The following is a 22,960-nucleotide window of genomic DNA, read 5'->3' on the forward strand; positions in this document are numbered from 1 at the left end:
TTAAGCACCTACTGTGTGCCAGGTTCTGTGTTTTACATACATCCTCCCATGTTACCAACGTGGTATTTTGATCCGCGTGGTACCCAAACAAGACACGGAGGTGTAAGAAGAAAGAACAGCGAAGCTAAAACTAATCATTGGTGTGTGCCGGGAGATGAGCCCCGCCCTTTGCTGTGTGCCCTCGGCTAAGCTGCGTTCCTCCCTGAACCTTGTCCCATAAATGGGATCATACTGGACCCCCCTCAAAGGCCTGCTGGAGGGATTAGGGAGCTGAGGGGAGGAATCAGCCTGGCGTCAGGTGCCCAAAATGCTGTCCGCAACCGGTAACTGATCACCTTGTCCCTGTAGGGCATCCGGACTGCTCGTGTTTTCATGTCTGATTTGGTGACACCTTCTTTCTGTGTCCCCAAAATGTCTGATGAGTTTTAGAGAGCAAGTTAAATATTTGCAAATGTAAATATTTGTAATATTTCCTATGTTTGTTACGGAAGGCATTAGGTAATAATTAACAATTTGGAGACACCCTATAGGACCTTCTGTGGGTGAAATGCCCTCCCTCTCGAGTCACTGATGTGTGTGTTCCCAGGACACAAGAGGGCTTCTGCCTGCTCCGTAGGCCGGTGTCTCTGTCCTTGAAATTGATTCACGATTGAAAAATTAACCATCTTTGGCTTTCTCAGCACTCCGTGATCTTGGTTTTCAACCCAACACTGACCCAAGAGAAGAACGCAGATTCAGAAAAACAACCCCTCATTCCCTCCCTCTCAGATTCAGGGATTGGAGATGAGACCCTATGGAATATTTGTGGAAAGAGTGAAAACTAGACTAAATTCGCAAATACCTGAAGGGAGAGCTCCAGGTGTAAGTTAAGTTTGGGATAAAGACAGATCCGAGTTTGGTCCTGGAGAAGCATTTTCAGTGTTCAATTCAAAGCAAAACTGCCTGTATTTGCCTCACGTGCCCCTCACTCCCACCCAAGTAGGAGAAAGGCCTGCGGTCCCCTCTCACCGGGGGCGCTGGGCTTGGCCACGTCCAGGCCTACGGGCGGCTGGCCACCTGGTTCCGGCTCTCCTGGGGGCCCCCTCCACCCCTGCAGGGCTGGAAAATAATCCGTGAGGGTTCTGCACAGTGTCACATACCTGTCGTTGGTGAGGATGACCACAGTCATGCTTACTGCTCGTAAATGCTCCTCTTGTAGCCAAACCCTCTCCCCCCGTGGTGTCAGGCCCCACGGCCAGGGCCACACCTGAGCAGACTGTGAGCTTCACCTGCGAGTCCCACGGCTTCTCCCCCAGAAACGTCACCCTGAAATGGTTCAAAAACGGGAATGAGCTGGCAGCCTCCCAGACCACCGTGGACCCAGAGGGAGACAGCGCTTCCTACAGCATCTCCAGCACAACCACGCTGCCGCTGGCCCCGGGGGACGTTCGCTCCCAGGTCATCTGCGAGGTGGCCCACGTGACCCTGCAGGGGGGCCCTCCTCTTCGTGGGACTGCCAACTTGTCCGAGACCCTCCGAGGTAGATGCCCGTCACCCCCGGCCCAACCCCAGCTCCGGCCCCCAAGCCTCCCAGCCTGCCCCTCCCCCACTCCGTGCTCCCAGCCTTCCATCCCCTGGAACCTGCCTCCTGACAGACCCTCCCAACCACCGGGCACCCAGGGGTACCGTCACCTCCTCCTGTTTTAACGGCAGTTCCGGGTGAACACCTAGCGTGCTAGGTAGTTTGATTTACTTTCCCATAGCCACTCCAATTATTGAGCACCTACTGTAATCCAGCCACTGTGTGCTCGGTGACTTCATGGATTTTGCTAGTTATTCTATTCCAACTGCATGCCGGGGGCTGCGTATCTCGATTTCACTCATCATTACCCTAATAGGAGCTACCAGGCCTTGAGCACCTACTGTGTACTGGGCACTGTGCTTAGGGATTTCACTCGCATGCAAAGCCTACCCTCAGTGTTTGAGCACCAACTGTATGCCTAGCACTGATCTGCGTGATTCCCTTGCTGTGTGGGGGGACCTAAGTTCTCGAGCCCCTCCCCGGTGATGTGTCTGTTCCATGAGGTCAGAGCTTCTGCTCTGTGCTGTTTCAGTTCCACCCACCTTGGAGGTTGCCCAGCAACCCGTGACAGGGGACCAGGTGAAGGTCATTTGCCAAGTGAAGAAGTTCTACCCCCAGCGCCTACAGCTGACCTGGTTGGAGAACGGAAACGTGTCCCGAACAGAAACGGCCTCGACGGCCTCGAACCTCATAGAGAACAAGGATGGGACCTTTAACTGGACGAGCTGGCTCCTGGTGAATTTATCCGCCCACAGGGAAGATGTGGTTTTCACCTGCCAGGTGCAGCATGACGGGCAGCCCGCGGTCACCAAAAACCATACCCTTGTGGTCTCTGCCCACCAGAAGGACCAGGAAACGCATACGACCCAGGGTGAGGTCAAGATGCCAACTGACCTGGCACGTTAAATTCTATCTTTTCTTTTTTCATGTGAAAAGCAGTCATTCATGCCTATAATAGAATAATCTAGAAGTCTATAGATATACAGTCAAATTTTAAAGTGAGTGCCCCTCCCCCATAGCCCACACTCCCAAGAGTGACCACTGGTAAGAGTTTGGTTCGTGTCTCTGTAGATCTTTTGACATAAACATACATTAAAGAGAGTTGGGAGGGAGGGAGACTGGACTGTCCCTAGCTTCCTGCCACCTGCTCCTTCACCTGCCAGAGCTTAATTCACCAGGCCAGGCCAGCCACCTCCTCCTCCTGTTCTTTCGCACTTCACCTTGATCTCTCTGGCTGCCTTCGCAAGCCTGCACCCCAGGAATGGGGTGGAAGGCCTCAGAATCTTTACAGCTTATCTCAAGTATAATCACTGCTGTAATGAATGACCTTGCACCTGCTCTGTGACGTGTGCAGCTGTTTCTGGGGGACGATTTCCCAAAAAGCATTTCTAGGCCAAAGTGCATATGCCCCTCTAAGACGGCCACCCCCGTGTTGGAGCGAAAGGTGTCGGGGTTTCATTTTCTCAGCCCCTCCCAACGCGTTGTCGGGGTATCTCTCTTCTGTCGTCAAATTAGCAGCACCCAGTTGGCGTTCTGGTGCCACTATGGAATGTTCCATCACTTGCCCGTTCGCCTGGCTCTGCCTTGTACGTGGCCGACCTTTCGAATGGGTTACAGTAGAGACCATTTCTTTCCTCGCTGCATCCTGTAAGGGAACAGGGAAGCTTTAGGAGGCGTGGGGCCCTCCAGGGTGTCCCGTTGATGTCACTGATGCCTGGCTTCCATAGGATGAGCACTATACTGGGAGCTGGGACGCGTGGATTTCGACTCTGGCTCTGTCGCAAACATGCTGGGTGGCCTCAGACAAGTCAGTGCCTCCCTCTGGGCCTCCTTGCTTGCTTTATGGCAGTATGCAAGAGGAGGCACTTGACCCTTCAGCTTTGAGACTCAGCTGCTAGGGACCGTGGCTGTCTTGTTCGGCCTCATAGCTTTAGGACCCGCACACACCCAGGCACAGAGTAGACAGGAAATGCTTTCAAAACAAATGAAAGAGTGAGTTTGTTGGTTGATTGTTCATTTAGTAAGTTAATCCTCAGAGCTATCCAATGAGGTTGAGGTTACTATTGGCCTCAATAACACAAGAGGAAGTCAGTGTGTAGAGGGAGGTTTGAATGACTCACTCAGGGACACACAACCAGGGGCACTGTTTGCACCCATGTGTCCATGGCTCAGAGCCCTGCTCCTGACTACCCACAATGCTCTAGTGCAGGATCCCCTACCTGTGCCCTGGCACCAGCCCCGCCCACACAGTCTCCCTTACAGGGGCCCCGGGCACAGATGAGTCGACTGCTCCTGAGAGCTCTGTAGAGTAGTCGTGATTCGGAGTTTCACCACTGCCGTGGTGGCCACCCTGTGGCTCGTTCCAGATGAAAGGGGACATGTTTCTGTTCCTTGGGAGTGAGATTTCTGCCCACGTCCTGAAGCCAGGGTTCCTCCATAGCAGTCAGCAACAAACATCTTCCCTCCTGGCACATCAGCGTGGTGTTAGCACTGCCCACGGTGGCCCCCGCCGGGAAGGGTGTGCCTACCCCTGAACGTGCCCCCGTGGCTCCCAACACGTACGGCCAGATGTCCTCGGTTCATGATGCCTACCTCGCGGTGAAAAGGGGTGGTGGGTATTAAGTTTCGCTGTTTCTAAGTTGCATACATGAAGCCTCTGTTCCGTGTGGTCCCTAGACAAAAATGAAAGCCAGACCATCTTCATTGTGGTGGGCGTGGTTTGTGCCCTGCTGGTGACTCTCGTGATCGCAGCCCTCTACCTCCTCCGAATCCGACAGAAGAAAGGTGCGTGGATTTTCCTCTTCCTCCCCAAGAGTTTGCGCCCCGAGGCTGTCCTTCCCAGAGGGCGAGGCCATGAGGAAGTCCAGTCTCTTCCACAAAGAGCCCAGCAGTAGCTGGTGCCATGGCTGGTGCAGCACCATCACCAGGCTGGAATGGGGAGGGGGGCCCTCCCTCGGCCTCTCCTCATGGGCGCAAGATAGCCGTCACTGCTCCAGGCCTCACCTCCTCACAGGACCACCACCAAGGTGAAGAGCAGGGAGATGCCAGGGTGTGAAGAGGGCCTCCCGAGGAAACAGTATTTGCCGGTAACCCCGGCAAACTCCTGCTTTCCTCTTACCTCTCCAGGTTGACAGGTCCAGCCCGTAGGCAGGAGGCTGGAGGGAGTGGGGATCATACCAGCACCTTCCCTAAGACCATTGGAAAGATTAAATGGGTGATGTCACGTGAAATGTGAGGACAGTGCCTGGCACACAGCAGGTGCTCAGTAAATGTTGTCAGAATTGTACATGAGCCCAGAAACATGAGCCACCTTCCTGGAAAGCTGTCCTCACGGCAGCAAGGCACACAGCCTCTGGCTCCCCAGCAGGAGGGCACCAGTTCAAATCTAGGACATCATGCCCTTGTTTGAGTGCATGTAGTTACTGCTGTGACAAGGCCTCTGACTTTGGAGTCAGACAAACCAGGGCTCCAGACCTTTGTTACATGCTCTAAACGATCAGTTTGGCTTCCGTGAGCCTCGGTTTCCTCATCCATAAAATGGGTAGAGCAGTGCCTCCCTTGGAGGAGACCATTTTAAGCCAGCGTTTCTGCAACTTAACTTGACTTCAAGTTATAGAAATACACTTCATGCCTCAACCCAGCACGTACGTACCACACTCCTATAGATAAAATTGGAACTCTGATATTTGCTTTTCTGTCCTAGTCTATACTAAATTCTCTTTAACATGCTGCTTGTGACCCACCATATGCCATGGACTGTGACGTGCAAAGTGCTGTCCCGAGCTGCCTCTCTGCACCCAGACCCCTAGGCTGGGCTCAGATGGGCGTGCTGTTCACACCTCTCCTCTGCACCCCCTCCCCTCCGGCCCCCAGGTTTCCCTCCTTCCTGGACTGGCTGAAAGCATTTGGCTGTGAGTCCTGGCCGAGCCTTAGCTCCCCATCTGGGAGGCTGGCATCAGGCCCCACCTCTCTGGAATCTGGAAGGGCTTCTGCCAGGTGATCCACCCGGTGGTTTTTCCCTAACGTCCAAGGAGAGCCTTCGCACGGGAAGGGTGGCGAAGCAGAGTCCGCTGCCCAGTGAGGATTGGATAGCATTCGCGGTGGCCGTTAGTGAAATCCCAGCCCCTGGGTGATGGGTCTCTTTGGGTGCAGAGCCCAGCTGTCACACGGAGGCTTGGTGACAGTGACAACTAGCACTCCCTCAGTTCTCCTCATGTGCCAGGCATTGTTCTCACCACAGACTTCTGTAGTGGTGTTACTAACCCACTTTTACTGATGAGGAAACTGAGGCATGGAGATGTTCTAAAACGTGCCCAGGGCCTCACAGCTAGTCAGTGGCAGGGCCGGGATTCAAACCTGGTCAGCGGGTCCCCCAGGGACCATGTTTGGGATCACTCTACACATCGTCTCCTCCCCGGTGAGTTGACCTTTCCCCTCATTGGTCCCTGGAGGAGTCTGCCCATCCTCCCAACACTTGCGATGAAATGTCCTGATTTCAGCCCTCCTGCTTACCAGCTGTGTGGCTCCAGGGAGACACCGAGTCTCTTTGGTGTAAAGTGAGTGGTCCGTGTCCTGTCATTGGACTCCTTGAGACGACCCACGTCCCGGCACTTTGCAACCCATCGGCGTCCATTTGGACATTGGATGCCGGGCTGCAGCCTTCCCAGCTGGTACCCCGCTCACCTAAAACTCCACCGCCTGTCCAGGCACCAGGCATTCACCCAGCAGGGAGAATTCTCGCCTTGTGGCAGCCTCCAGCCTGTCAAAGCGTGGTGCAGAGCGCGTTTGGTGTGCAGGTTGCTTTTTAATTACAATTTTACAGTGGCATGGGAGTCCAATAGTGGCCAAACCCCAGCAGCTTCTCTGTGGGATGCCCCATATCATAGGCTTAAAATCTCTGAACCAGATGGACCCTTTCTTCCCTCCTAAGATCCTTTTTTGGAAAGTGGTGACATGAAAATAAATGGATGTCCAGCCCAACCCTGTGAGCTGGAGAGCTGAAATCCAAGCTCACAGAGGGGAAGTGACCCACCAGGGTCACACAGTGAGTGAGCTGGGGTCGGGGGGGGGGGGGCGAGACATGGGATGCACACCGGCTCCCCACCCCCCCCCCCCCCGACTAGAGTCTGTTCTCCAGCAGTGAAGAGCCTGTAGGGCTCCTGTAGGGTCTCAGGTAAGGTGTATCGTGAGTGGAACTGAGGCCCAGACAGAGCAGGGCAGTTGGCCCCTCCTGGGCTGAAGGCTGCTTTGAGATCTGACCTTGGTAACCCCCAGAAGTGGGGAAGTGGGAAGGCCCAGCCCACTGGCCCTCCTGACAGAAGATGATGGAGCACCCCACTGGAGTGAGCATGGGGGAGTTCCTGTGGTTCAAAGGAGGTGATTTCAACAATTCCTCACAACCTCCCTGGAGGCAAACCTTTGTCCCCCTCCAACCAAAAGAGTTACATAAGAACAGTGTTTCTAGGTTAAATAACTGGTTTTTGTTTTTTGGTTTTTTTCTCTTTCAGCCAAGGGCTCCACTTCTTCTACGAGGTAAGTGTGCCGCTGGGCTAGGATGCCTCTGTAGTGGTTGGTTGCTTGTTGGTTGGTTAGTTGGTCATTGGTTGGTTGGTTGGTGGTTGGTTGGTTGGTGGTTGGTTGGTTGGTGGTTGGTTGGTGATTGGTTGGTTGGTGGTTGGTCGGTTGGTTGTTGATCGGTTGGTTGGTTGGTGGTTGGTTGGTTGGTTGGTTGTTGATTGGTTGGTTGGTTGGTTGGTGGTTGGTTGGTTGGTTGGTGGTTGGTTGGTTGGTTGGTGGTTGGTTGGTTGTTGATTGGTTGGTTGGTTGGTGGTTGGTTGGTTGGTTGTTGATTGGTTGGTTGGTGGTTGGTTGGTTGGTTGTTGATTGGTTGGTTGGTGGTTGGTTGGTTGGTTGTTGATTGGTTGGTTGGTTGGTTGGTGGTTGGTTGGTTGATTAGTTGGGTGGTTGGTGGTTGGTTGGTTGGTTGGTTGTTGATTGGTTGGTTGGTTGGTTGGTTGTTGATTGGTTGGTTGGTGGTTGGTTGGTTGGTGGTTAGTTGGTTGGTTGGTTGACAACGCCCAAAACCTGAAAAGCAGAGTCCACACCCACTGACCTTCACTCCTGTGCCAGGCAACCTTCCCATTTCTCTCCTTTGTCAGCTGCTCTGCCAGGTCTGTTTTTCATGATTGTCTCAAATGAGGCGATTTCCGCACACAGAGGCTCTGGTTTCCTGCCTGCTGTCCATAGACAGCAAGACCTTCATCACATTTCATCGGGGTGGTGGCAGAAAGCTGCTGCACACACACAGCTCCCAGATCCAAGCTGGATACTCTGCCCTTACCTTCATTCGTTCACTGTGTGTTGACTTCCTTGGCACGGGTGACCCTGGGAATGCCAAGGTACGTAGGGTAGAAGCCTCATACTGTCCTACTGAAGCCCAGGGCCTGGTCAGGGGCTAGCGTGTGATATTACGTCACAGATGGTACGTTAGTTTGCTGGTTCATGTTTGCAGTGATTTTTGCTGAGTCTCTACTATGTGCCAGCTGTTCCGGGTGCTGGAGAGACAGCAGTGAACAAGAATCCAGGCCTTCGTGGGCCTCAGACTCCAGTGAGAGAAGGAAGCGATGTGTGATGTTATGTCAGGTGGTAACGAGTCAGGCCCAGCAAGGGGATGGAGATGAATGAGGGGAGCTAGTTTAGGCCGGGGAGGAGGCTTCCTCTGTTGAAAAGAGGATGTGAGCAGGGACCTGAGCCAGGATGCTGTGAAGGAGGGCTGTCTGCTGGGCCAGAGAGTGGGCGTGGCCAGAGCCAGAGGACCCGAGGAGGCCTGTGGGCTGGGGCAGAAGGAACGCGAGGGAGGGCAAGAGATGAGCCTAGAGAGATTCAGGTCTGCGGTTTCAGCCCAAGACCGTGCAGCCAGGTTTATTACTAATTCAGACTTTTCAGCTTCTAAAGGAAAGCCCCTGATATTCACCCCCAGTGGAGAGATCCAGATATCCCCATAATCTACCACTTGAATGTACCTGCATGGAAACAATAAATAAATTGCATGGGCATGCCCCGCATGGGCAATAAATAAAAGCCATAAATAGCTTCATGTTGGTTCAGGTCAGGTTTTGCTAACAAATAGGTTGTGCAATTCTTTCTTTCTTTTCTTTCTTTTCTTTCTTTCTTTCTTTCTTTCTTTCTTTCTCTCTCCCTCCCTCCTTTTCTCTCTCTCTCTCTTTCTTTCTTTCTTTCCTTCCTTCCTTCCTTCCTTCCTTCTTTCTTTATTTCTTTCTTTCAAGAGCTTTGTGGATTTCTGAATGCAGAGCAGGAACTGAGGTTCTGGGGTGGAGGCCAACGGTCTAGGGTTTTACTCCCTGTGGGATGAGGAGCCATAGGAGGGAGATTGATCTGACTTTGGTTTTAAAAGTACCACCTGACCGCCGTGTGGGGAACAAGCTGTAGGAGCTGAGGGTAGAGGAGGCAGAGGGACTTGGGAGGAGGCTACTGCAGTGGCCCAAGCACATGATGGTGGCCTGGACCGTGGCAGTGGGATGACTGAGAAATGCTCAGATCCTGGATACGTTTTGGAGGTAGAGTCAAGAGGGCTTGCTGATGGACTGTAGAGTCAAGGACAACACCAAGGTTGGGGGCAATGGGGGCGTTGTGTGTGTGTGTATGCCGGGTACACTCTTTTCCAAGGGCAAGACTCGAATTCTGTCCTTTGCCTAAAAACCTTCGGTGGCTCCCTACGGCCCTCAACATAGTCCAGCCGCACTACTGAGGCCCTCAAGCCCCTCGTGGTCTGGCCTTTACTAACTTGGACAGTTTCATTCCTGGCCACTCCCCAGCCCTCGTGCTTGGTGACTCAGACTGGCTGCACTCCCTTCACAGCCTCCCACACGCTGTGTCCTCACTGTCCTTCCAGCCCTTGCGTGCTGGCCTCTCTCCCTGAGATGCGCTCAGGCACCACCCAAGGTCTCTACCGTGCCAGGAGGCAGCAGTCACAGTGGGTTCCGTGAACAGCGCCCCCTGGAGATGTGCCACATGGGAAGTCACCCTTTCATCTGCTTACCTCTCGCCCTTTCTCCCGGTTCGGAGAGGACATTACCACCCGCCCAGGACGGAGGCCCGTCCTGCGAGCTCTCCTGGGGCCCCTGGACTGACACCTTGGTGGTATATTCAAACTGTCAATGCACGTGCCCCGTGCTATAACCCACCCCGTGACTGCTGAACTTCACACCATGCCTGGAATGGAGTAGGTGCTCAGTTAAGGTGTGTTGAATGAACAAATGAACGAGGACTGAACGAATGCCACCCCAGACCGTGGTCCCAATCCCCATCTCTTCCTCCCCCGGATCCCTAAAACTCTCCTTCTCCAAGCGCTTCGCAGCCTCAGATACGGATCGCTCTTTTTTCTTTTCTTTTTTCCTTATTGTCGCCGTTATTTTTTACTTGTCTGATCTCCCCAGTTAGACAGTAAGTTCCTGAAAGAAAGGGGCGGTGTCAATAATAATAATAATAATAGCCTCGGCCGCTAACATTTATCAAGCACTGACTGCGTTCCGGGAACCGATCTATGCCTTTTCCTGTAGTAGCCCGTTGGTGATTTTAATTATAGCAAAACCCCTCTGATTTGCAATCATCCCGTTTTAATTGAACAGAGCTTCTCCACCTCAAGTGTGTGGCAGAATTTTCTAGACGGCTTGTGCAAACACAGAGTACTGGGCGCCCCCGCCCCTGACTTTCTGATGCAGAATTTCCATTCCTAATGAGTTCCCAAGTGGTGCTGATGTTGTTGCCTCCAACCCAGACTTTGAGAACCCTTGTTCTAAAAGCTTCTTCTTGGCCGTGTGTGTGTGTGCTGGAAGAAGCCGAGGCTCAGAGAAGTCGTGGGACATTCCCGAGGTCCCACAGCTAGCAGGTGCCAGAACTCTGAGGCCGGCCCAGATACCTCTGACGCTGAACGCTGGTGCTCTGATGCTCTCCTTCCCCAGAGAAGCCAACCGTTTTCTGCCTGTTTTCTATTTTTCCAACGTGAACCTACCAAGGGAGCCGTCAGATTGCTCTGTCCCTTTCATCTCTCGAAACCAAAGCGATAGCTGGTGAGAGGTAATGGTAGTTTCCATGCAGCGCTGGCTTCAGTCGGCTGGCTGGGATCAGACGCTTTCCAGAGGACGCTGGCGTGGGTAACAACCGAGCACCTCGGGGAGGGTGCCGAGGGAGGGGCGGGGAGAGGCCGCCGCTTTGAGCTCAAAGGGCCCTTCAGGTTGCAGGGCTGGTGAGGGCCTGGGTAGCTCTCACTCCCTGGGTTGGGAGCGTGCAGGTAGAACATTGTCTGTAATCTCCCCCAGCTCAGACGAGAGCAAACTATGTCTCCGCTCCCTTAATTGGGCACTGGGGTTCGTTCGGGCCGCCATTTGTTCACTTGTCAGACATTCAGTGCGTTTATTCTTGGAATATTTAGGGCTTCTCTGATTCTTTCATTTATTCATCTGAATTGAGCCCAGCTCCGTGCCAGGCCTTAAGCTGGGGGATTGTGAAGGAGAGCGAAACAGACACTCGCCCCGGTCTCGTGGCCCTTTTGATTCCGCGTTCATTCATTCATTCATTCACTCACTCAACAAATACTTTGGGGGCGCTGCCAGTGTATGAGCCCGTCACTGGGTGTCGGGGCTCCAGCGCGGAGCCCACGGTCCATCAGGGGGCAGGTCACCAAGCGAGGTGGTGGGGAGGTTAATGCACGATGTGATGCAGGCGCTGACTAAATAAAATACAGCTGGGCACGGAGCAGAGCAGGGGGTGGGGTGCCGTGGGCGGTCAGGGCAAGCTTGGCTAAGGAGGTGACATTCAGAAGGTAGCTGAAGGACGAGGAGGCTCCCGCTGCGGGAATATCTGGGGCAAGAGTGGACCAGGCAGAGGGAACGGCCAGTGCCAAGACCCCGAGGCAGGAGCAGTTGGAAATGTTCATGGAACACGGAGGAGGTCAGAGCAGCTGGCCTGGAATGGGCGACGGGAAGAGATGGGAGGCTAGAACATCCCGGGGGGGGAGGGGGCAGCGATCGTGCGGCCGCACCATCCTGGATACAGACATGGATCTCCCTGTGTGCGGACAGTGGGTTGAGGGTTTGGAGCGGAATATGACGTGACCTCACTTATGCCTTTTCCAATGTGGAGAATGGCAGGCCAAGGGGCGGAAACAGAAGCAGGGACGCCAGAGAGGCTCCTGAGGAAACGAGGGAGCTAGGACGGTGGGGGAGGCTGAGTGGCTGGGATTTTGGAAGCAGAGTCAGCAAGCGCTGGGATGGGTTAACATGGGTTGTAAAGGAGAACAGAGGAGAATCAGGGTTGATTCCCACTTCTGTAGCCTGCGCACAGGGATGGGTAACAGCAGTGCCATTCTCAGACACAGGACAGCCGGACACAACCAAATGGATGATTACTTCCAGTCCGCTCTGAAAGAGAGGAACCCAGTGTTCTGAGACTGGAGTTTGGGGTTCAGTGGAGGTTTCCCTGAGAAAGGACTATTTGAAACCACATCTGAGGGAAGAGAAGCAGTGAAGCGAATGAAGAGGCAAGGAGGGCTGCATGTGCAAAGGCCCTGGGGCAGTCTATCTTCATGCCAGGTCACTTTAGAGCACTTGTACCCACGTGCTGAGGAAGCGTGGCAGGCAGGTGGCAGACAGACGCGTTGGAAAATAGGCAAGGGGGCTTGTGGCTGTCACGGAGGGGCAGTCTAGACAGTCCACCACTGTCACAGAAGCTTTCCCAAGGAGGCGACACCACAGTTGAGTCTTGAAGAGTGCATAAAAGTTCACCAAGAGACAGAGCGGTGGAGGGCAGCTTTCCAGGCCGTTGTGGACGCAAAATGCGTCTCATCGAATAACCCTCAGGAGAGACTTGGTGGGTGGGTAAGTGGGTCACTGAGGTCAGGAGCATGAAGGGGCCTGGGGAGGTCAGCAGAGGCCAGACCGTGCGGGGCTGACGCGCAGGGTGATGAGTCTTACTTGAACCAGAGGCAGCGGGGGTTCCTGGAAGGGTTGGAAGCAATAGGGGTGTGGATAGACCTTCGTGATCTTCCTCCACAGCCAGCGTCCCTGCTCCCAGAGGGTTGTTTCTGTGGCCACGTGGGGCTTGTCATGCCCCAGAACTGCTTTCTGAGCCAAGAGCTCATGCCAAATCCATTAATAACCCTGCTGCCAAGCCCCATTGCTCATTTCTGACATTATCCAGGCTAACATCCCTGGAGTTGCCGGCCTGAGAATTTACACAACTCCTACAGAAACAGTGGCTCCGGGTTGCTCACCACCTTGACCATGACCCTGCAGTGAGCCAAGCGATGGCCTCCAATTACAGAATCAAGTGCATGAACAGCTTCTTTGATTAACCAGGACACCGTTCCGCCTCTCTCTCTCTCTCTCTCTCTCTCTCTCTTTTTTAATGCTGAGACCTAGATGTGTAGAATAGAGAACGTGTGGAAAATACGGGAACGAAATGGAAAAAAAAAAAAAAAATCCCTCCCAAAGACCACTGCAGTTAGGATTTTACTACGTTTCCTTCCCCGGGCGATCCACACAATTTTATAGGCTTGGGATCATTCCAGAGAATGTTGCCTTTTTGCTTATCATTTTAATGTAATCATTTGTAATAAAAAAAAAAAGCCCTTCCTCATAAACCTTTTAAGTTTTTATCTATGAGTCTATCCTGATTTCCTTAACCAGTTCCAACTGGCAGAGCTGTAACATGGAAACCTTCCTCCCTATCCCGCTCTGTGACAAATGCCTCTGTGCAGAAAGCTTTTTCTATATTTTGAGTTCTCCCAAAAAAATGTGCACTTATGAGTCAAGCTCTCAATTTTGCCAAGCTGCCTTCCCAAAAGGGTGTGGGTTTAACCTTCCCGTCAGCAATGCGTGAACGTGTCTGTTTCACCATACCTTCCCCAGCACCCGGTATTTCAACTTTTGAAGATCCTTGCTGGGGAAGAGTGGGTTTCAAAGAAAAAGGGGGGGGGGGAGTGCCTTGCTGAAAGTTCCTCTTTCGTGAGATTGACCCCTTTGTCCAAACATTTGATAAAGCCGTTGTGTTTCTGTTGTGACTTGCTCCGCCCATATAGGAAATGGAACCGAAATGTTATTCTTACCAATTTGCATGAGCACTGGAGATAGTGAGGATATTTTTATCTGTGTGTCTCTTTCCTTTTTAGGTTGCATGAGCCCGAGAAGAATACCAGAGAAATAACCCAGGTACAGTCCTTGGTGAGATGCCCTTCCTGGTACTCTCACTGGTGCAATCTCCTTGCATCAACCAGAGTTGCAGATTCTGTTCTAAATTAAGACTCCTTCCCCAGAGTGGGGGAAGGGGTGGGGTGGAGGCAGGGGTGGAGAGAGTGGGGGGATGCTCACAGTCCTCTTTTCCCCCTTGTCCTCTGCCCCAGCCAGGAGAAGGTCACCACCTCCTTGACCCAGGGCACCCAACACACAACTCCAGGGGGCACCGCTCACAGTTTGTTCACCGATCGCCTCATGCAAGGGCATGCTCCCTTTCTGGCACTTTCTCCGCAGCACTGCCGGGGCGATTTCACCGGCAGCGTGGTTGGCCTGATTCCGAGAGACCTCACCCTGCTTCTCACGGGCTGACGCTGTCAGACCTTGGAGGCCGAGGGTTCCTCTGCCTCTTGTGATGAGACAGGCCCTGCCCTGAACCCGCGAGGAGAGAGCACCAGCTGTCCTTGACATTTCCCGGGGTGTTGTCATCGTTTCAGATGCAATCTGTTGCACAGAGTCGGGCTGCTGAGAGGCACGGTCTTTGTAAAGCCCCAACTGTGGCCTGCTCTCCCCACCCGGGACAGCCCCCGCCCCCGGCGGCCCAGGCACAAGCCCGAGGGGTAATTACAAAGCTCGGCCTTCTCCCCAGTCATTGTTACCTCTGGACTTCTCTCTGGAACTTTCAGGGGAAAGGATGATGGTGAGAGGTGGTCACTAAAACCTGCACAGAATTCGCAGCCGGCCACGACTTCCTGAGCACCTACTATGTGCCAGGCCCTGGGCAGTGACCAAGGCAGCCACAGCCCGGCCCTCACGGAGCTTCTTACAGCCTTGTGTCTCGAATCCCCAGTGCTAGGTGCCGGCCCCTGCCAGGGAGGAACTTTAATGCTGTTGCTGTGGGTTTCCCAGAGAGAAGCGAGTGAGTGTGCAAGGCTCGGGACAGAGGGGGCCGTGCAGTGAGACCACAGCTGTCGGGTCCAACAGACTCTGGATCCTTTGCAGCTGTGTGACTTGAACCAAATTGTTTAACCTCTCTGGGCTTCAGTTTCTTCACTTGCAAAGCGGGGGAGGGGGCTCCTAGCGACGGGCTGAGATAGGGCCTCGATAAGACGATCCCCGCGATGGCGCCGAGCCGGTAAGCCTGGGGGAGCTGCGCTCTGTGGTGCTTACTGAGCACCAGCGAGGAGCCGTGGTGGTGTTCCCCCCGCCCCCTGCTACAGCAGAGGTGCTGGGCACGGAAGAAGCAAAGTTTGCAATTCCTGATGAGTAATTTGAAGGCAGCCGTGGCGAGCGATAAGATTAGCACACGGGAGATGTTCAGATTTGCCAGGCGGTTGATGATTGCTAGCATTTATCGGACACACGGGTTCCCTCGATGTGTGCCAGGCTCTGTTCTGTGCGCTTTACCTGGGCGATCATGTCTGAGCCTCACAGGGACCCTGGAAACAGACACTATCCCAGCCCCGCCTTACAGATGGGGAAACCGAGGCCCAGAGAGGCTTAAGTGGATTGCCCCAAGGCGCTCAACTAGACGGAGCAGGAGAAGGATTGAAACCCCAGGCTCCTTACTTCACCTGCTACCTGGGCTCTTGTTCTCACATGCCCCTGTTCCCAGTCTCCCGGACCCCAGCTGCACCCTGAGTGAGGCTGAAATTGCCATCCATTCTTTCGTTCGTTCGTTCATTCCACACCGATGGGGCTTCTTCAATGCCAGCCTTGGGTTCTGCATCATAACAAATAACCTAGTGAAGGTGTGTTGAATAAACCAGTAAACGGATGAGTATCTCCACCCACTGGGGGTCGGCACCTACTCAGACCCCCAGACAGAGTCGGTCCTGGGTGGTGGGTGCTGTCGTGGAGAGACACGGCTTGAGGAAGCACAGAGAGGAACCCTAGAGCCAGCTGAGGGGAGGGTGGTCTTAGGTTGAAGTGATGCACGTGCTAAAAGGCACAAGGTGGAAGGGGGTTCGTTACGAGAAGGGGAACGGACAGCAGGCAGAGGGAAGGACCCTGAAAGGACAGAACGGAACGTCGGGCGGAGGGACAGTGAGGCGGCGCCGTGAGGTGACCCCACTGGCGGGTAGGAGGCTCCTTTGGGCCAGGTGAGGATCGGAAGGGTAAGGCCGGAGGCGGGGAACCTGGGCTGAAGAAGAGGGGGGCGTGAATTAGGGCTGAGCCAGCGGGGCCCAAGGGGAGACAGAAGCGTCCAGCCTCGGTACCGATGGGCGGAGGAGTGGCTGGGGGCTCCAGAATGAATTTCTCTCCACTACATTTAGATCCAGGACAACAATGACATCACATACGCAGACTTGAACCTGCCCAAGGGGAAGAAGGCCGCCCCGCGGGCCGCCGAGCCCAACAACCACACAGAGTACGCCAGCATTCAGACCGGCCCGCCGCCCGCGCCCGAGGACACCCTCACCTACGCCGACCTAGACATGGTCCACCTCAACCGGGCCCCCAAGCAGCCAGCCCCCAAGCCCGAGCCATCCTACTCGGAGTATGCCAGCGTCCAGGTCCAGAGGAAGTGAATGGGACCGTGGTCGTCTCTAGGGTCTGTCCCCACAAGCCTTCCTGTCCCGTGTGGGACAGCCGTGATGGGGACAGCCAGCCCAGTTCCCAGAGGGCCGGGATGGGTCAGGCCCTGGAACTCCAGGATGAGGCTGGCTCTTGTCTCCCCAACCCACGTGGCTCTTCGACATTTCCAGGGCAGCCACAGTCCCCCCACATCACCACACGCGGAGGCCGATGTTGCCAGACTAGCCGGGGGACCCGCCTGGGAACTGGCCAGAACCACCAGGGTCCAAGAACCCTCATGCCTGTCTCCATCAACATGCGGGTCTCGGTCACGGTCTTGGAGACCCTGATTGCCCCCTTCGTGCTCTGCAGCCTGATCTTCCAGGGTGAGGAGGGAGACAACCCCACGTCCTTTTACCACCACCCACCTGGGGCTTGGAAAGATTGTCCCTTTCGATCGAACTGCCCCGTCCGTGGAGAAGCTGGAAAAAAACCCTCCGGGACCCTCATCCCAAGACTCGGTGAGACTGCTGCCGAGAGTCCTAGCCTCCCCATCCCGGGATTGATGAGGCGCAAGCCCCGGGGGAGGGGAGGAGCCTCCGAGGAACCCCCACACAGCCGCCACCACCAAGGACTGAGTAACAAAACGCCCCTCCTCCTGGTGGCCCTCCGAGACTCCTTGAGGACCCGCCGTCCCAACCGTGACGCTCCACACGGCCCCTCCTCTCCTTTCTAGACCCGAGCTTGCTTCCTCCAGCTAGCACTAACTCAGCAACATCTCGCTGCGGACGCCTGTAAATTATCGAGAAATGTGAAATGTGCAATCTTGAACCTGAGGTGTTAGAAAATTTGATCTGTGGTGTTTCGTTTTGTTTTGGTTTTTTTCTTAAAACGACAGCAACGTTCTCTTGGCTCTTTGTCATGTGTCGAAGTACCTGGTCGGGTCTTGTGCGGTCTAAGGTTTACCAGTTGGTCGTCCCGGGGGGGACCCTCTTACGGCGGAAACTGGGTTCCCCCACATCCCAGACCCCGAGGATGGGGAGGAAGGTTGCAGTGCGGCTGCCCCGTGGAGACGCTTAGCCTTCCCTCCAGGGCAAAATAGGTCACGTTCTCAGCCGAGCCACGTGGCTGGTACTGCGGTCTTCTGTGCCCCCATCGTGCTAAGTCCAGACCCGCTCAGTGCTCCTCCTCCTGGCTGCGTCCTTCACAGTGCAAGCTTGTCGAGACCCGAGGCCTCCGTTTTCTCATCCAGAAAGAGGGGAGAGAAAAGATGCCCCCCTGCTCCCTGGCATCTTACCAGTGCTGGAAGGCCACGCAGGGGAGGGAAGCTATGCCTGTCTGTTTTCCCCACCCCTTAACGACGACCCCATTCCAGCTCTCTGAGCTGGTGCCTGCAGGAGGAATCTTCTACTTCTGCTCTCAAACCCTTTGGGGATCAAACTGGAATAAATCCCAAACAGCCAGGAGGACTGGGCAGCTGTGAAGCCAGGACTGACCCTCCTTCTGTCCCTCTGTCTCAGGAGGTTGGGCAGATGCTGTGACCTGTTGCCTCTGATCCCCACCCTTCCAGTCGGGGGCCTGGCTGGGCCCAGGGCCAGCAGACGTTGCGAGCCCTGTCGATTCGGTCTTCACGCGTAACCAACCAAGTCTTAGAGCGGAAAGGTTAATCTTCGTCGCCCCCTGGGTCCGGCCATCCATCGGATGCCCCAGGGATTCCAGGCCATCAGAACAAGAAGCTGAGCCATGCTGCCCATCAGCAGGTCCTATGCATGGAACCCTGGGAGCTCAGCTCAGACCCAGTTCTTTGGGGACAGAGATTTGGCATTTCACACGACGGCATCCAGGAATCGGGTGAGCCAACGGGGCCATGTGGACAGTTTTGGCCGATGAGCCAGGGTTTCTCTGTGGCATCTGGGAGCACAGTGACCCAGCCACCTGGCTCGGGCCATTTCCAAGTTCCAAAAGGTTGGCTTGTCAACCTTAGCCTCCCTCTCTCCTGCCCAGAGAAGGCACATGTGCTTGAGCGTGTCCCATGTACGTGCACGCGCACCCATGTAGGCACACAGAATTTTAAGAGAGTGTTTTCTTGGTGCCATTTTATTTTATTTTATTTTGAATTTTGGAAGGGGAGGAAGGGAATGAGGCCAAGGAAGTTGTGCAGCTTTAGCTCCGGCCTGGCAGCCTGGAGATTCCCATACCTTGTGTATCGAACCCCAGGAAAAGGAAGAGGTCGAAACAACACTACGGAAGGAGCGTGGTTTCGGGAGTTTATTTTAAGACTGCTAGGAAGGAAACAGGCCCCATTTTGTATATAGTTGCAACTTAAACTTTTTGGCTTGCAAAATATTTTTGTAATAAAGATTTCTGGGTAACAACGACCAGTTTGGGTGTGGAGTGTCTTTGTCTTTGGGAGTGTGCCCCTCCCCCTCCCCACCACCCGTCCTCGTCTGGGAGAGGATCACGTGCGGCCCCTAGGGCTTGGGGACTGCAGGGTTTGGACCTCTCTCTGGGGTTTTCTAGACACAAAGACTTTGCTTCCCCTGGCTCAGAGGGAGTCGGCGGAAGGTTGTGCCCCAAACACCTGCGTAAACAGAATTCCGACAGACCACCGCGGTCGCATCCCGGCTCTGCGACTTTGCAGAGTTGAAACAGCTCACCTCCCAGAGACTCAGGCCTGTCACCGGCCCAAGGGGGACAGTACTACCCGCAGCCAGGGTTCCCGTGCGGATCAAAGGGGGGCCGGGGGGCGCCGAGCCCCCCGCTTGCCACGTGAAAGGCCTTCGCTTAAGCGTCGGTCTTTCCTTCCTGCCCTGGACATCGCACAGCTGGGACCGAGTGCCCCTCCCCACCTCTGGGGTCTTGGACAAGTGGGTCACCCGCCCCCTCTGGGAACCTTACGTCCCCCCTCGACCGAAGGCAGAAACCCAGTGCTGGGCCTTGAATATCCTCGCCAGAGGATTCACGTCAAGTACTACCCTGTAATAGGTGTTCACCAAGTGTTGGCTTCCTTGCCTCTCCATTAGAATATTAATAATATTAACGACAGTTATATAACGATGGCTATATGATATTGACAAGTAGTGCTTACCGTGTGTCAGCACTCTGCCTTGATCGGCCCCTTCAAACCTCACAGCCGGAGCTAGGTATTATTACTGACCTCACGTAACAGGTAAGGAAGTGGTTTAATTTACCCAGGGTCACACAGCTAACGGGTGATGTCACTGGGACGCAGACTCCGGCCCTCTGACCTCAGTGCCCAGCCTCTAACCCCTGCGTCCTCAACTGGTACAATCATGTACTGGCACTGACCGTGAACTATGGGAAGTCGCGTGCCAAGTGCTGCACAGTCGTTGGCCTCATTTGGTCCCCCCCACCCCCCGCCGCCCCGCGACCCCCATAGGAGGTTGGAACTCCCATCATCCCTATTTTAGAGATGCGCAAACTGAGTCACCGAGCGGTGAATTCATTTCCCCCAGCGTCCCATGGCAGAGCCCGGCCTTGAACCCGGAGAGTCTGGCTCTCCCGCATCACATCGCACTGCTTCGTTCAATTACAGCCGTCAGCAGGGGGTTGTGCCCATTCTGCAGGGAAGGAAGGTTGAGGCTAGGGAAGTGCGGGGGACCTGGAGATCCCACGCGAATGAACCTGTAGTCGAGTTGGGACTTGGCGCTTGGATCCACAGGCCCACGTGGGATTATCCCCGAGCCCTTGGCCTGAGGCACGTGTTCAGGGACCTAAGACACTTCAGGCAAAGAGCCTCCCGTAGGGTGTAGACAAGTCACCTGCCTCGCAGGCCAGGACCTTGGCTGTGGCAGAAAACTCAGCTCTCAGCCTCCCTCAGGGCCCAACCTGGAAAATACGTGTGCCGCTTGCGGGGATGAGGTGTTCAAGGCATGTGTCCAGGCCGAGTGGGTGGGGAAATGCCTCCCGTTTTCTGGGAAGGGCTGGGGGGTGGGGGGTGGTGTGACGGACTGCGTGTCCAGGCAAAGAGACTTGCAGGATGGATTTTATGCAGCACCTGGGCCTTGCTTCTCCAAGGCCCAAATCTCCAGGGCTGCGGGCTGGCAGGCGGAATGAAAGTTGATAGGAGCCAAGTGACCCTCTTCCTGCCCGCCAGGAAATCAGTCAAGCAGTTGGCATTTATCGGGTACCTCCTCTGGTTCCGCGTTGTGCAAAGGAGAACCACAGGACTCCATCGACCTCCTCCAGCCCCCTCCAACCCAACCCCCACCACGCGAGGACCCAGAGGGCATTTGCGGCCCCCTTCCCCCCCCTTTACGTGATAATCAGCAAAATCTCTGCCTTCTCCACGAGATTCTAACACCCCACTGTGAAAAACCCCGCGTGTTCTAGCATATTCCCACCAGCCAAAATTGGACAGAGGTTTGTTTATTTAATTTTTACATAAGCGCTTTTTTTCGTGTCGGCCTCCTCAACTCTGTATAAATATTAACTTATTTAAAATCGATTCACTCCGTCCTCTTAACAAACCTACAAGGTAGGGGCTATGATGATCCTCTGTTTAAGAAAGACATTGAAGCACAGAGAGATGGCACATCTTGTCCAGGGGCCACCCGCCGTCCAGGAAGTGGCGTCACTGTGGGTGTGCGTGGGCACCGGGCGGGCGCGACAGGGCCAGGGGGTGGGGGGCGGGGGGGGGGGGGGTTGCTGGAGACACAGCAGGGGGCACAGACGTGTTGGCAGGCACTGGGCTCTGCTGGGAGCCAGGAGACACCACGTGGTCTCTGCTACCAAAACATCAGAGTATCAGGGGGGCCCCCGTCACCTGCCTGGTCAGCAGCCTTGCTTGGGCTTCCCTGGGGCTCAGCCTGCCACCAGTGGGGTCTCTCCTGCCCTCCCTTAACCACGGCACTGTGTTTACTGGGGTCTGGGCTTGTTTTCCGAATGCGAGACTTTATAATCGAAAACACTGGGGCGCCTGGGTGGCTGGGCCTCCCACTCTCGATTTCGGCTCAGGTCATGATCTCACAGTTCACGAGGTCGAGCTCCACGTCGAGCTCTGCCCTGACAGCACTAGTCTGCTTGAGATTCTCTCTCTCTCCCTCTGCCCCTCCCATGCGTGAACTCTGTCTCTCTCTTTCTTTCCAAATGAATAACATTTAAAAAAAAATCAGAAAATGCTTTCCGAAAAGACATGTGCCCCAGATGTCCAAAAACAGGCAAAACCTTGGAAACAGGGGTGGGGGGCGGAGGGGGGTGGTGGGGGACGATCCTTGTAGGGAGGCAGCGATGGGAAGGGGTCTGAGGAGCCCTCTGGGTGACGGGAGGTCCTGTATCTCCACATGAGTGGTGTTATGTGGGGGCTTGTGGACATTAATCTCCGTCAAGTGCACATTTAACGTGTCTGCATTTCCCCGTGTAGAAGTCAGACCCCACAAGAGACCGGTGCCCCGTCCCCCTGGGGATTCACCCCCCCCCCAAACTGTGGTTGCCTGCCCCGACCTGACAGTCCTGGAGCCCAGCCCGGGGCCTGGCCCCGGTGAGGGCTCTGGGAACGTGGAGAGATAGCACCCCAGTGACCAACGGAGCAAGCAGAACAGGAAAAGAAAAAGTGCAGCCTTTACAGGACAAGCCATTTATCTGTCATCGCTCTGCCTACGGAGGCTGCCTCCCCGCCTCGCCCCACGCCTACGCCCTCCTCCCGCCACCCAGGGCTACACAGGCGTGGGCGGCTGCAGAGTCCTCGCCTGTGACCTTGAGCCGGTGGCTTCACCTCCGAGCCTCGGTTTGTTCTCCTGGGAAATGGGCTGGACCTTTCACCTGCAGGTTCTAGCGAAGGTTAGAGAATAGATCTAAGACCTCGGCAACGGCGTGGGGCAGACAGCAGTCAACACACACACATCCACACTCACCTCCCTCCCCCCCCCCAACACCGCTCACACATACATTCACACCCACACACCAAGGCCAGGTTCTCAGAGGAGCTCAACAACGGTGGGCCTCGCCTGCTGGCTGAAATAATCTTACCAGGTCCCTCCCTCCCTCCTTAGCCTGGGGTGGCTCCCTCTTACCAACTTTGGGGAATCCAACACCCAGCCCGGCCTCTTCCTCAAGCCCCCTCTGACCTCTTTAAGGACACCTCCTGTTCCCCCTCTCTCCCGTCTGCCCGCCCCTCGCCCCCGCCAGCCAGGCCGTGAGCCCCCCAACACCAGAATATCACTTCCTGCCTTGGAGATCCAGCCCCTGGGAGAAGGGAGACTGAAGCCCACCATGTGCCAGACAGGAGCCCACCCGGGCACCTGAATTCTTCACGTCACCGAACGTTTACTTCCACTGGAGATGGGTGCTGTGAGGTCCATTTCACGGATAAGAAAATGGAGGCTCGGAGAGGAGAAGAGACAAGATCACTCATGCAGCCAGTCATTATTTCTCCGGCTCCGGCTGTGAGCCTAGCCTTGCAAACCTCCAGGGAAACCAGGCCGACGGAAGCTAGGCCACACCCTTATGAGCTCACGGGGTGTGCGGGGGCCAGAGCATCTGGACGAGGTGTCTGTGTGTAATTTTCGAGAAGTTACGAAACACGATGGATGCCAAAAACAGAATAGCAAAGCCCAGCTCAGCTACGCTCCTTGTGGGGTCAACTGATTCCACAAAGGTCAGGGACCTTTCTAAA

General features: G+C 55.0%; 1 protein-coding gene and 1 long non-coding RNA gene across 6 annotated transcripts in view; one reads left to right on the plus strand and one right to left on the minus strand.

Annotated features, from left to right (window-relative positions):
• Positions 1–18,704, plus strand: part of SIRPA (signal regulatory protein alpha) — a 42,006-nt gene extending 23,302 nt beyond the window's left edge. For 2 of the 5 annotated variants that reach the window (XM_047852724.1, XM_047852725.1), the window contains exons 4-9: positions 1,199–1,519; positions 2,094–2,432; positions 4,238–4,345; positions 7,069–7,093; positions 13,749–13,800; positions 16,086–18,704. In XM_047852724.1, the coding sequence (XP_047708680.1) occupies positions 1,199–1,519; positions 2,094–2,432; positions 4,238–4,345; positions 7,069–7,093; positions 13,749–13,800; positions 16,086–16,340 (1,100 nt within the window). In that variant the 3' untranslated portion in view covers positions 16,341–18,704. Of the gene's footprint in view, positions 1–1,198; positions 1,520–2,093; positions 2,433–4,237; positions 4,346–7,068; positions 7,094–13,748; positions 13,801–13,979; positions 15,561–16,085 lie in introns of all 5 variants that reach the window. The other 3 variants (XR_007150901.1, XR_007150902.1, XM_047852726.1) reach the window with 3 other exon arrangements.
• Positions 18,705–21,906: 3,202 nt separating this feature from the next.
• On the minus strand, positions 21,907–22,743 carry LOC125162126 (uncharacterized). Its single transcript, XR_007150903.1, has 2 exons — positions 22,557–22,743; positions 21,907–22,116 (listed from the first exon to the last, which is right to left on the minus strand). It is a non-coding gene; the product is annotated as an uncharacterized LOC125162126 (long non-coding RNA).
• Between the last annotated feature and the right edge of the window lie 217 nt (positions 22,744–22,960).

Source organism: Prionailurus viverrinus, chromosome A3, assembly GCF_022837055.1.
Source record: "Prionailurus viverrinus isolate Anna chromosome A3, UM_Priviv_1.0, whole genome shotgun sequence".
In the NCBI taxonomy this organism is placed as follows: Eukaryota; Metazoa; Chordata; class Mammalia; order Carnivora; family Felidae; genus Prionailurus; species Prionailurus viverrinus.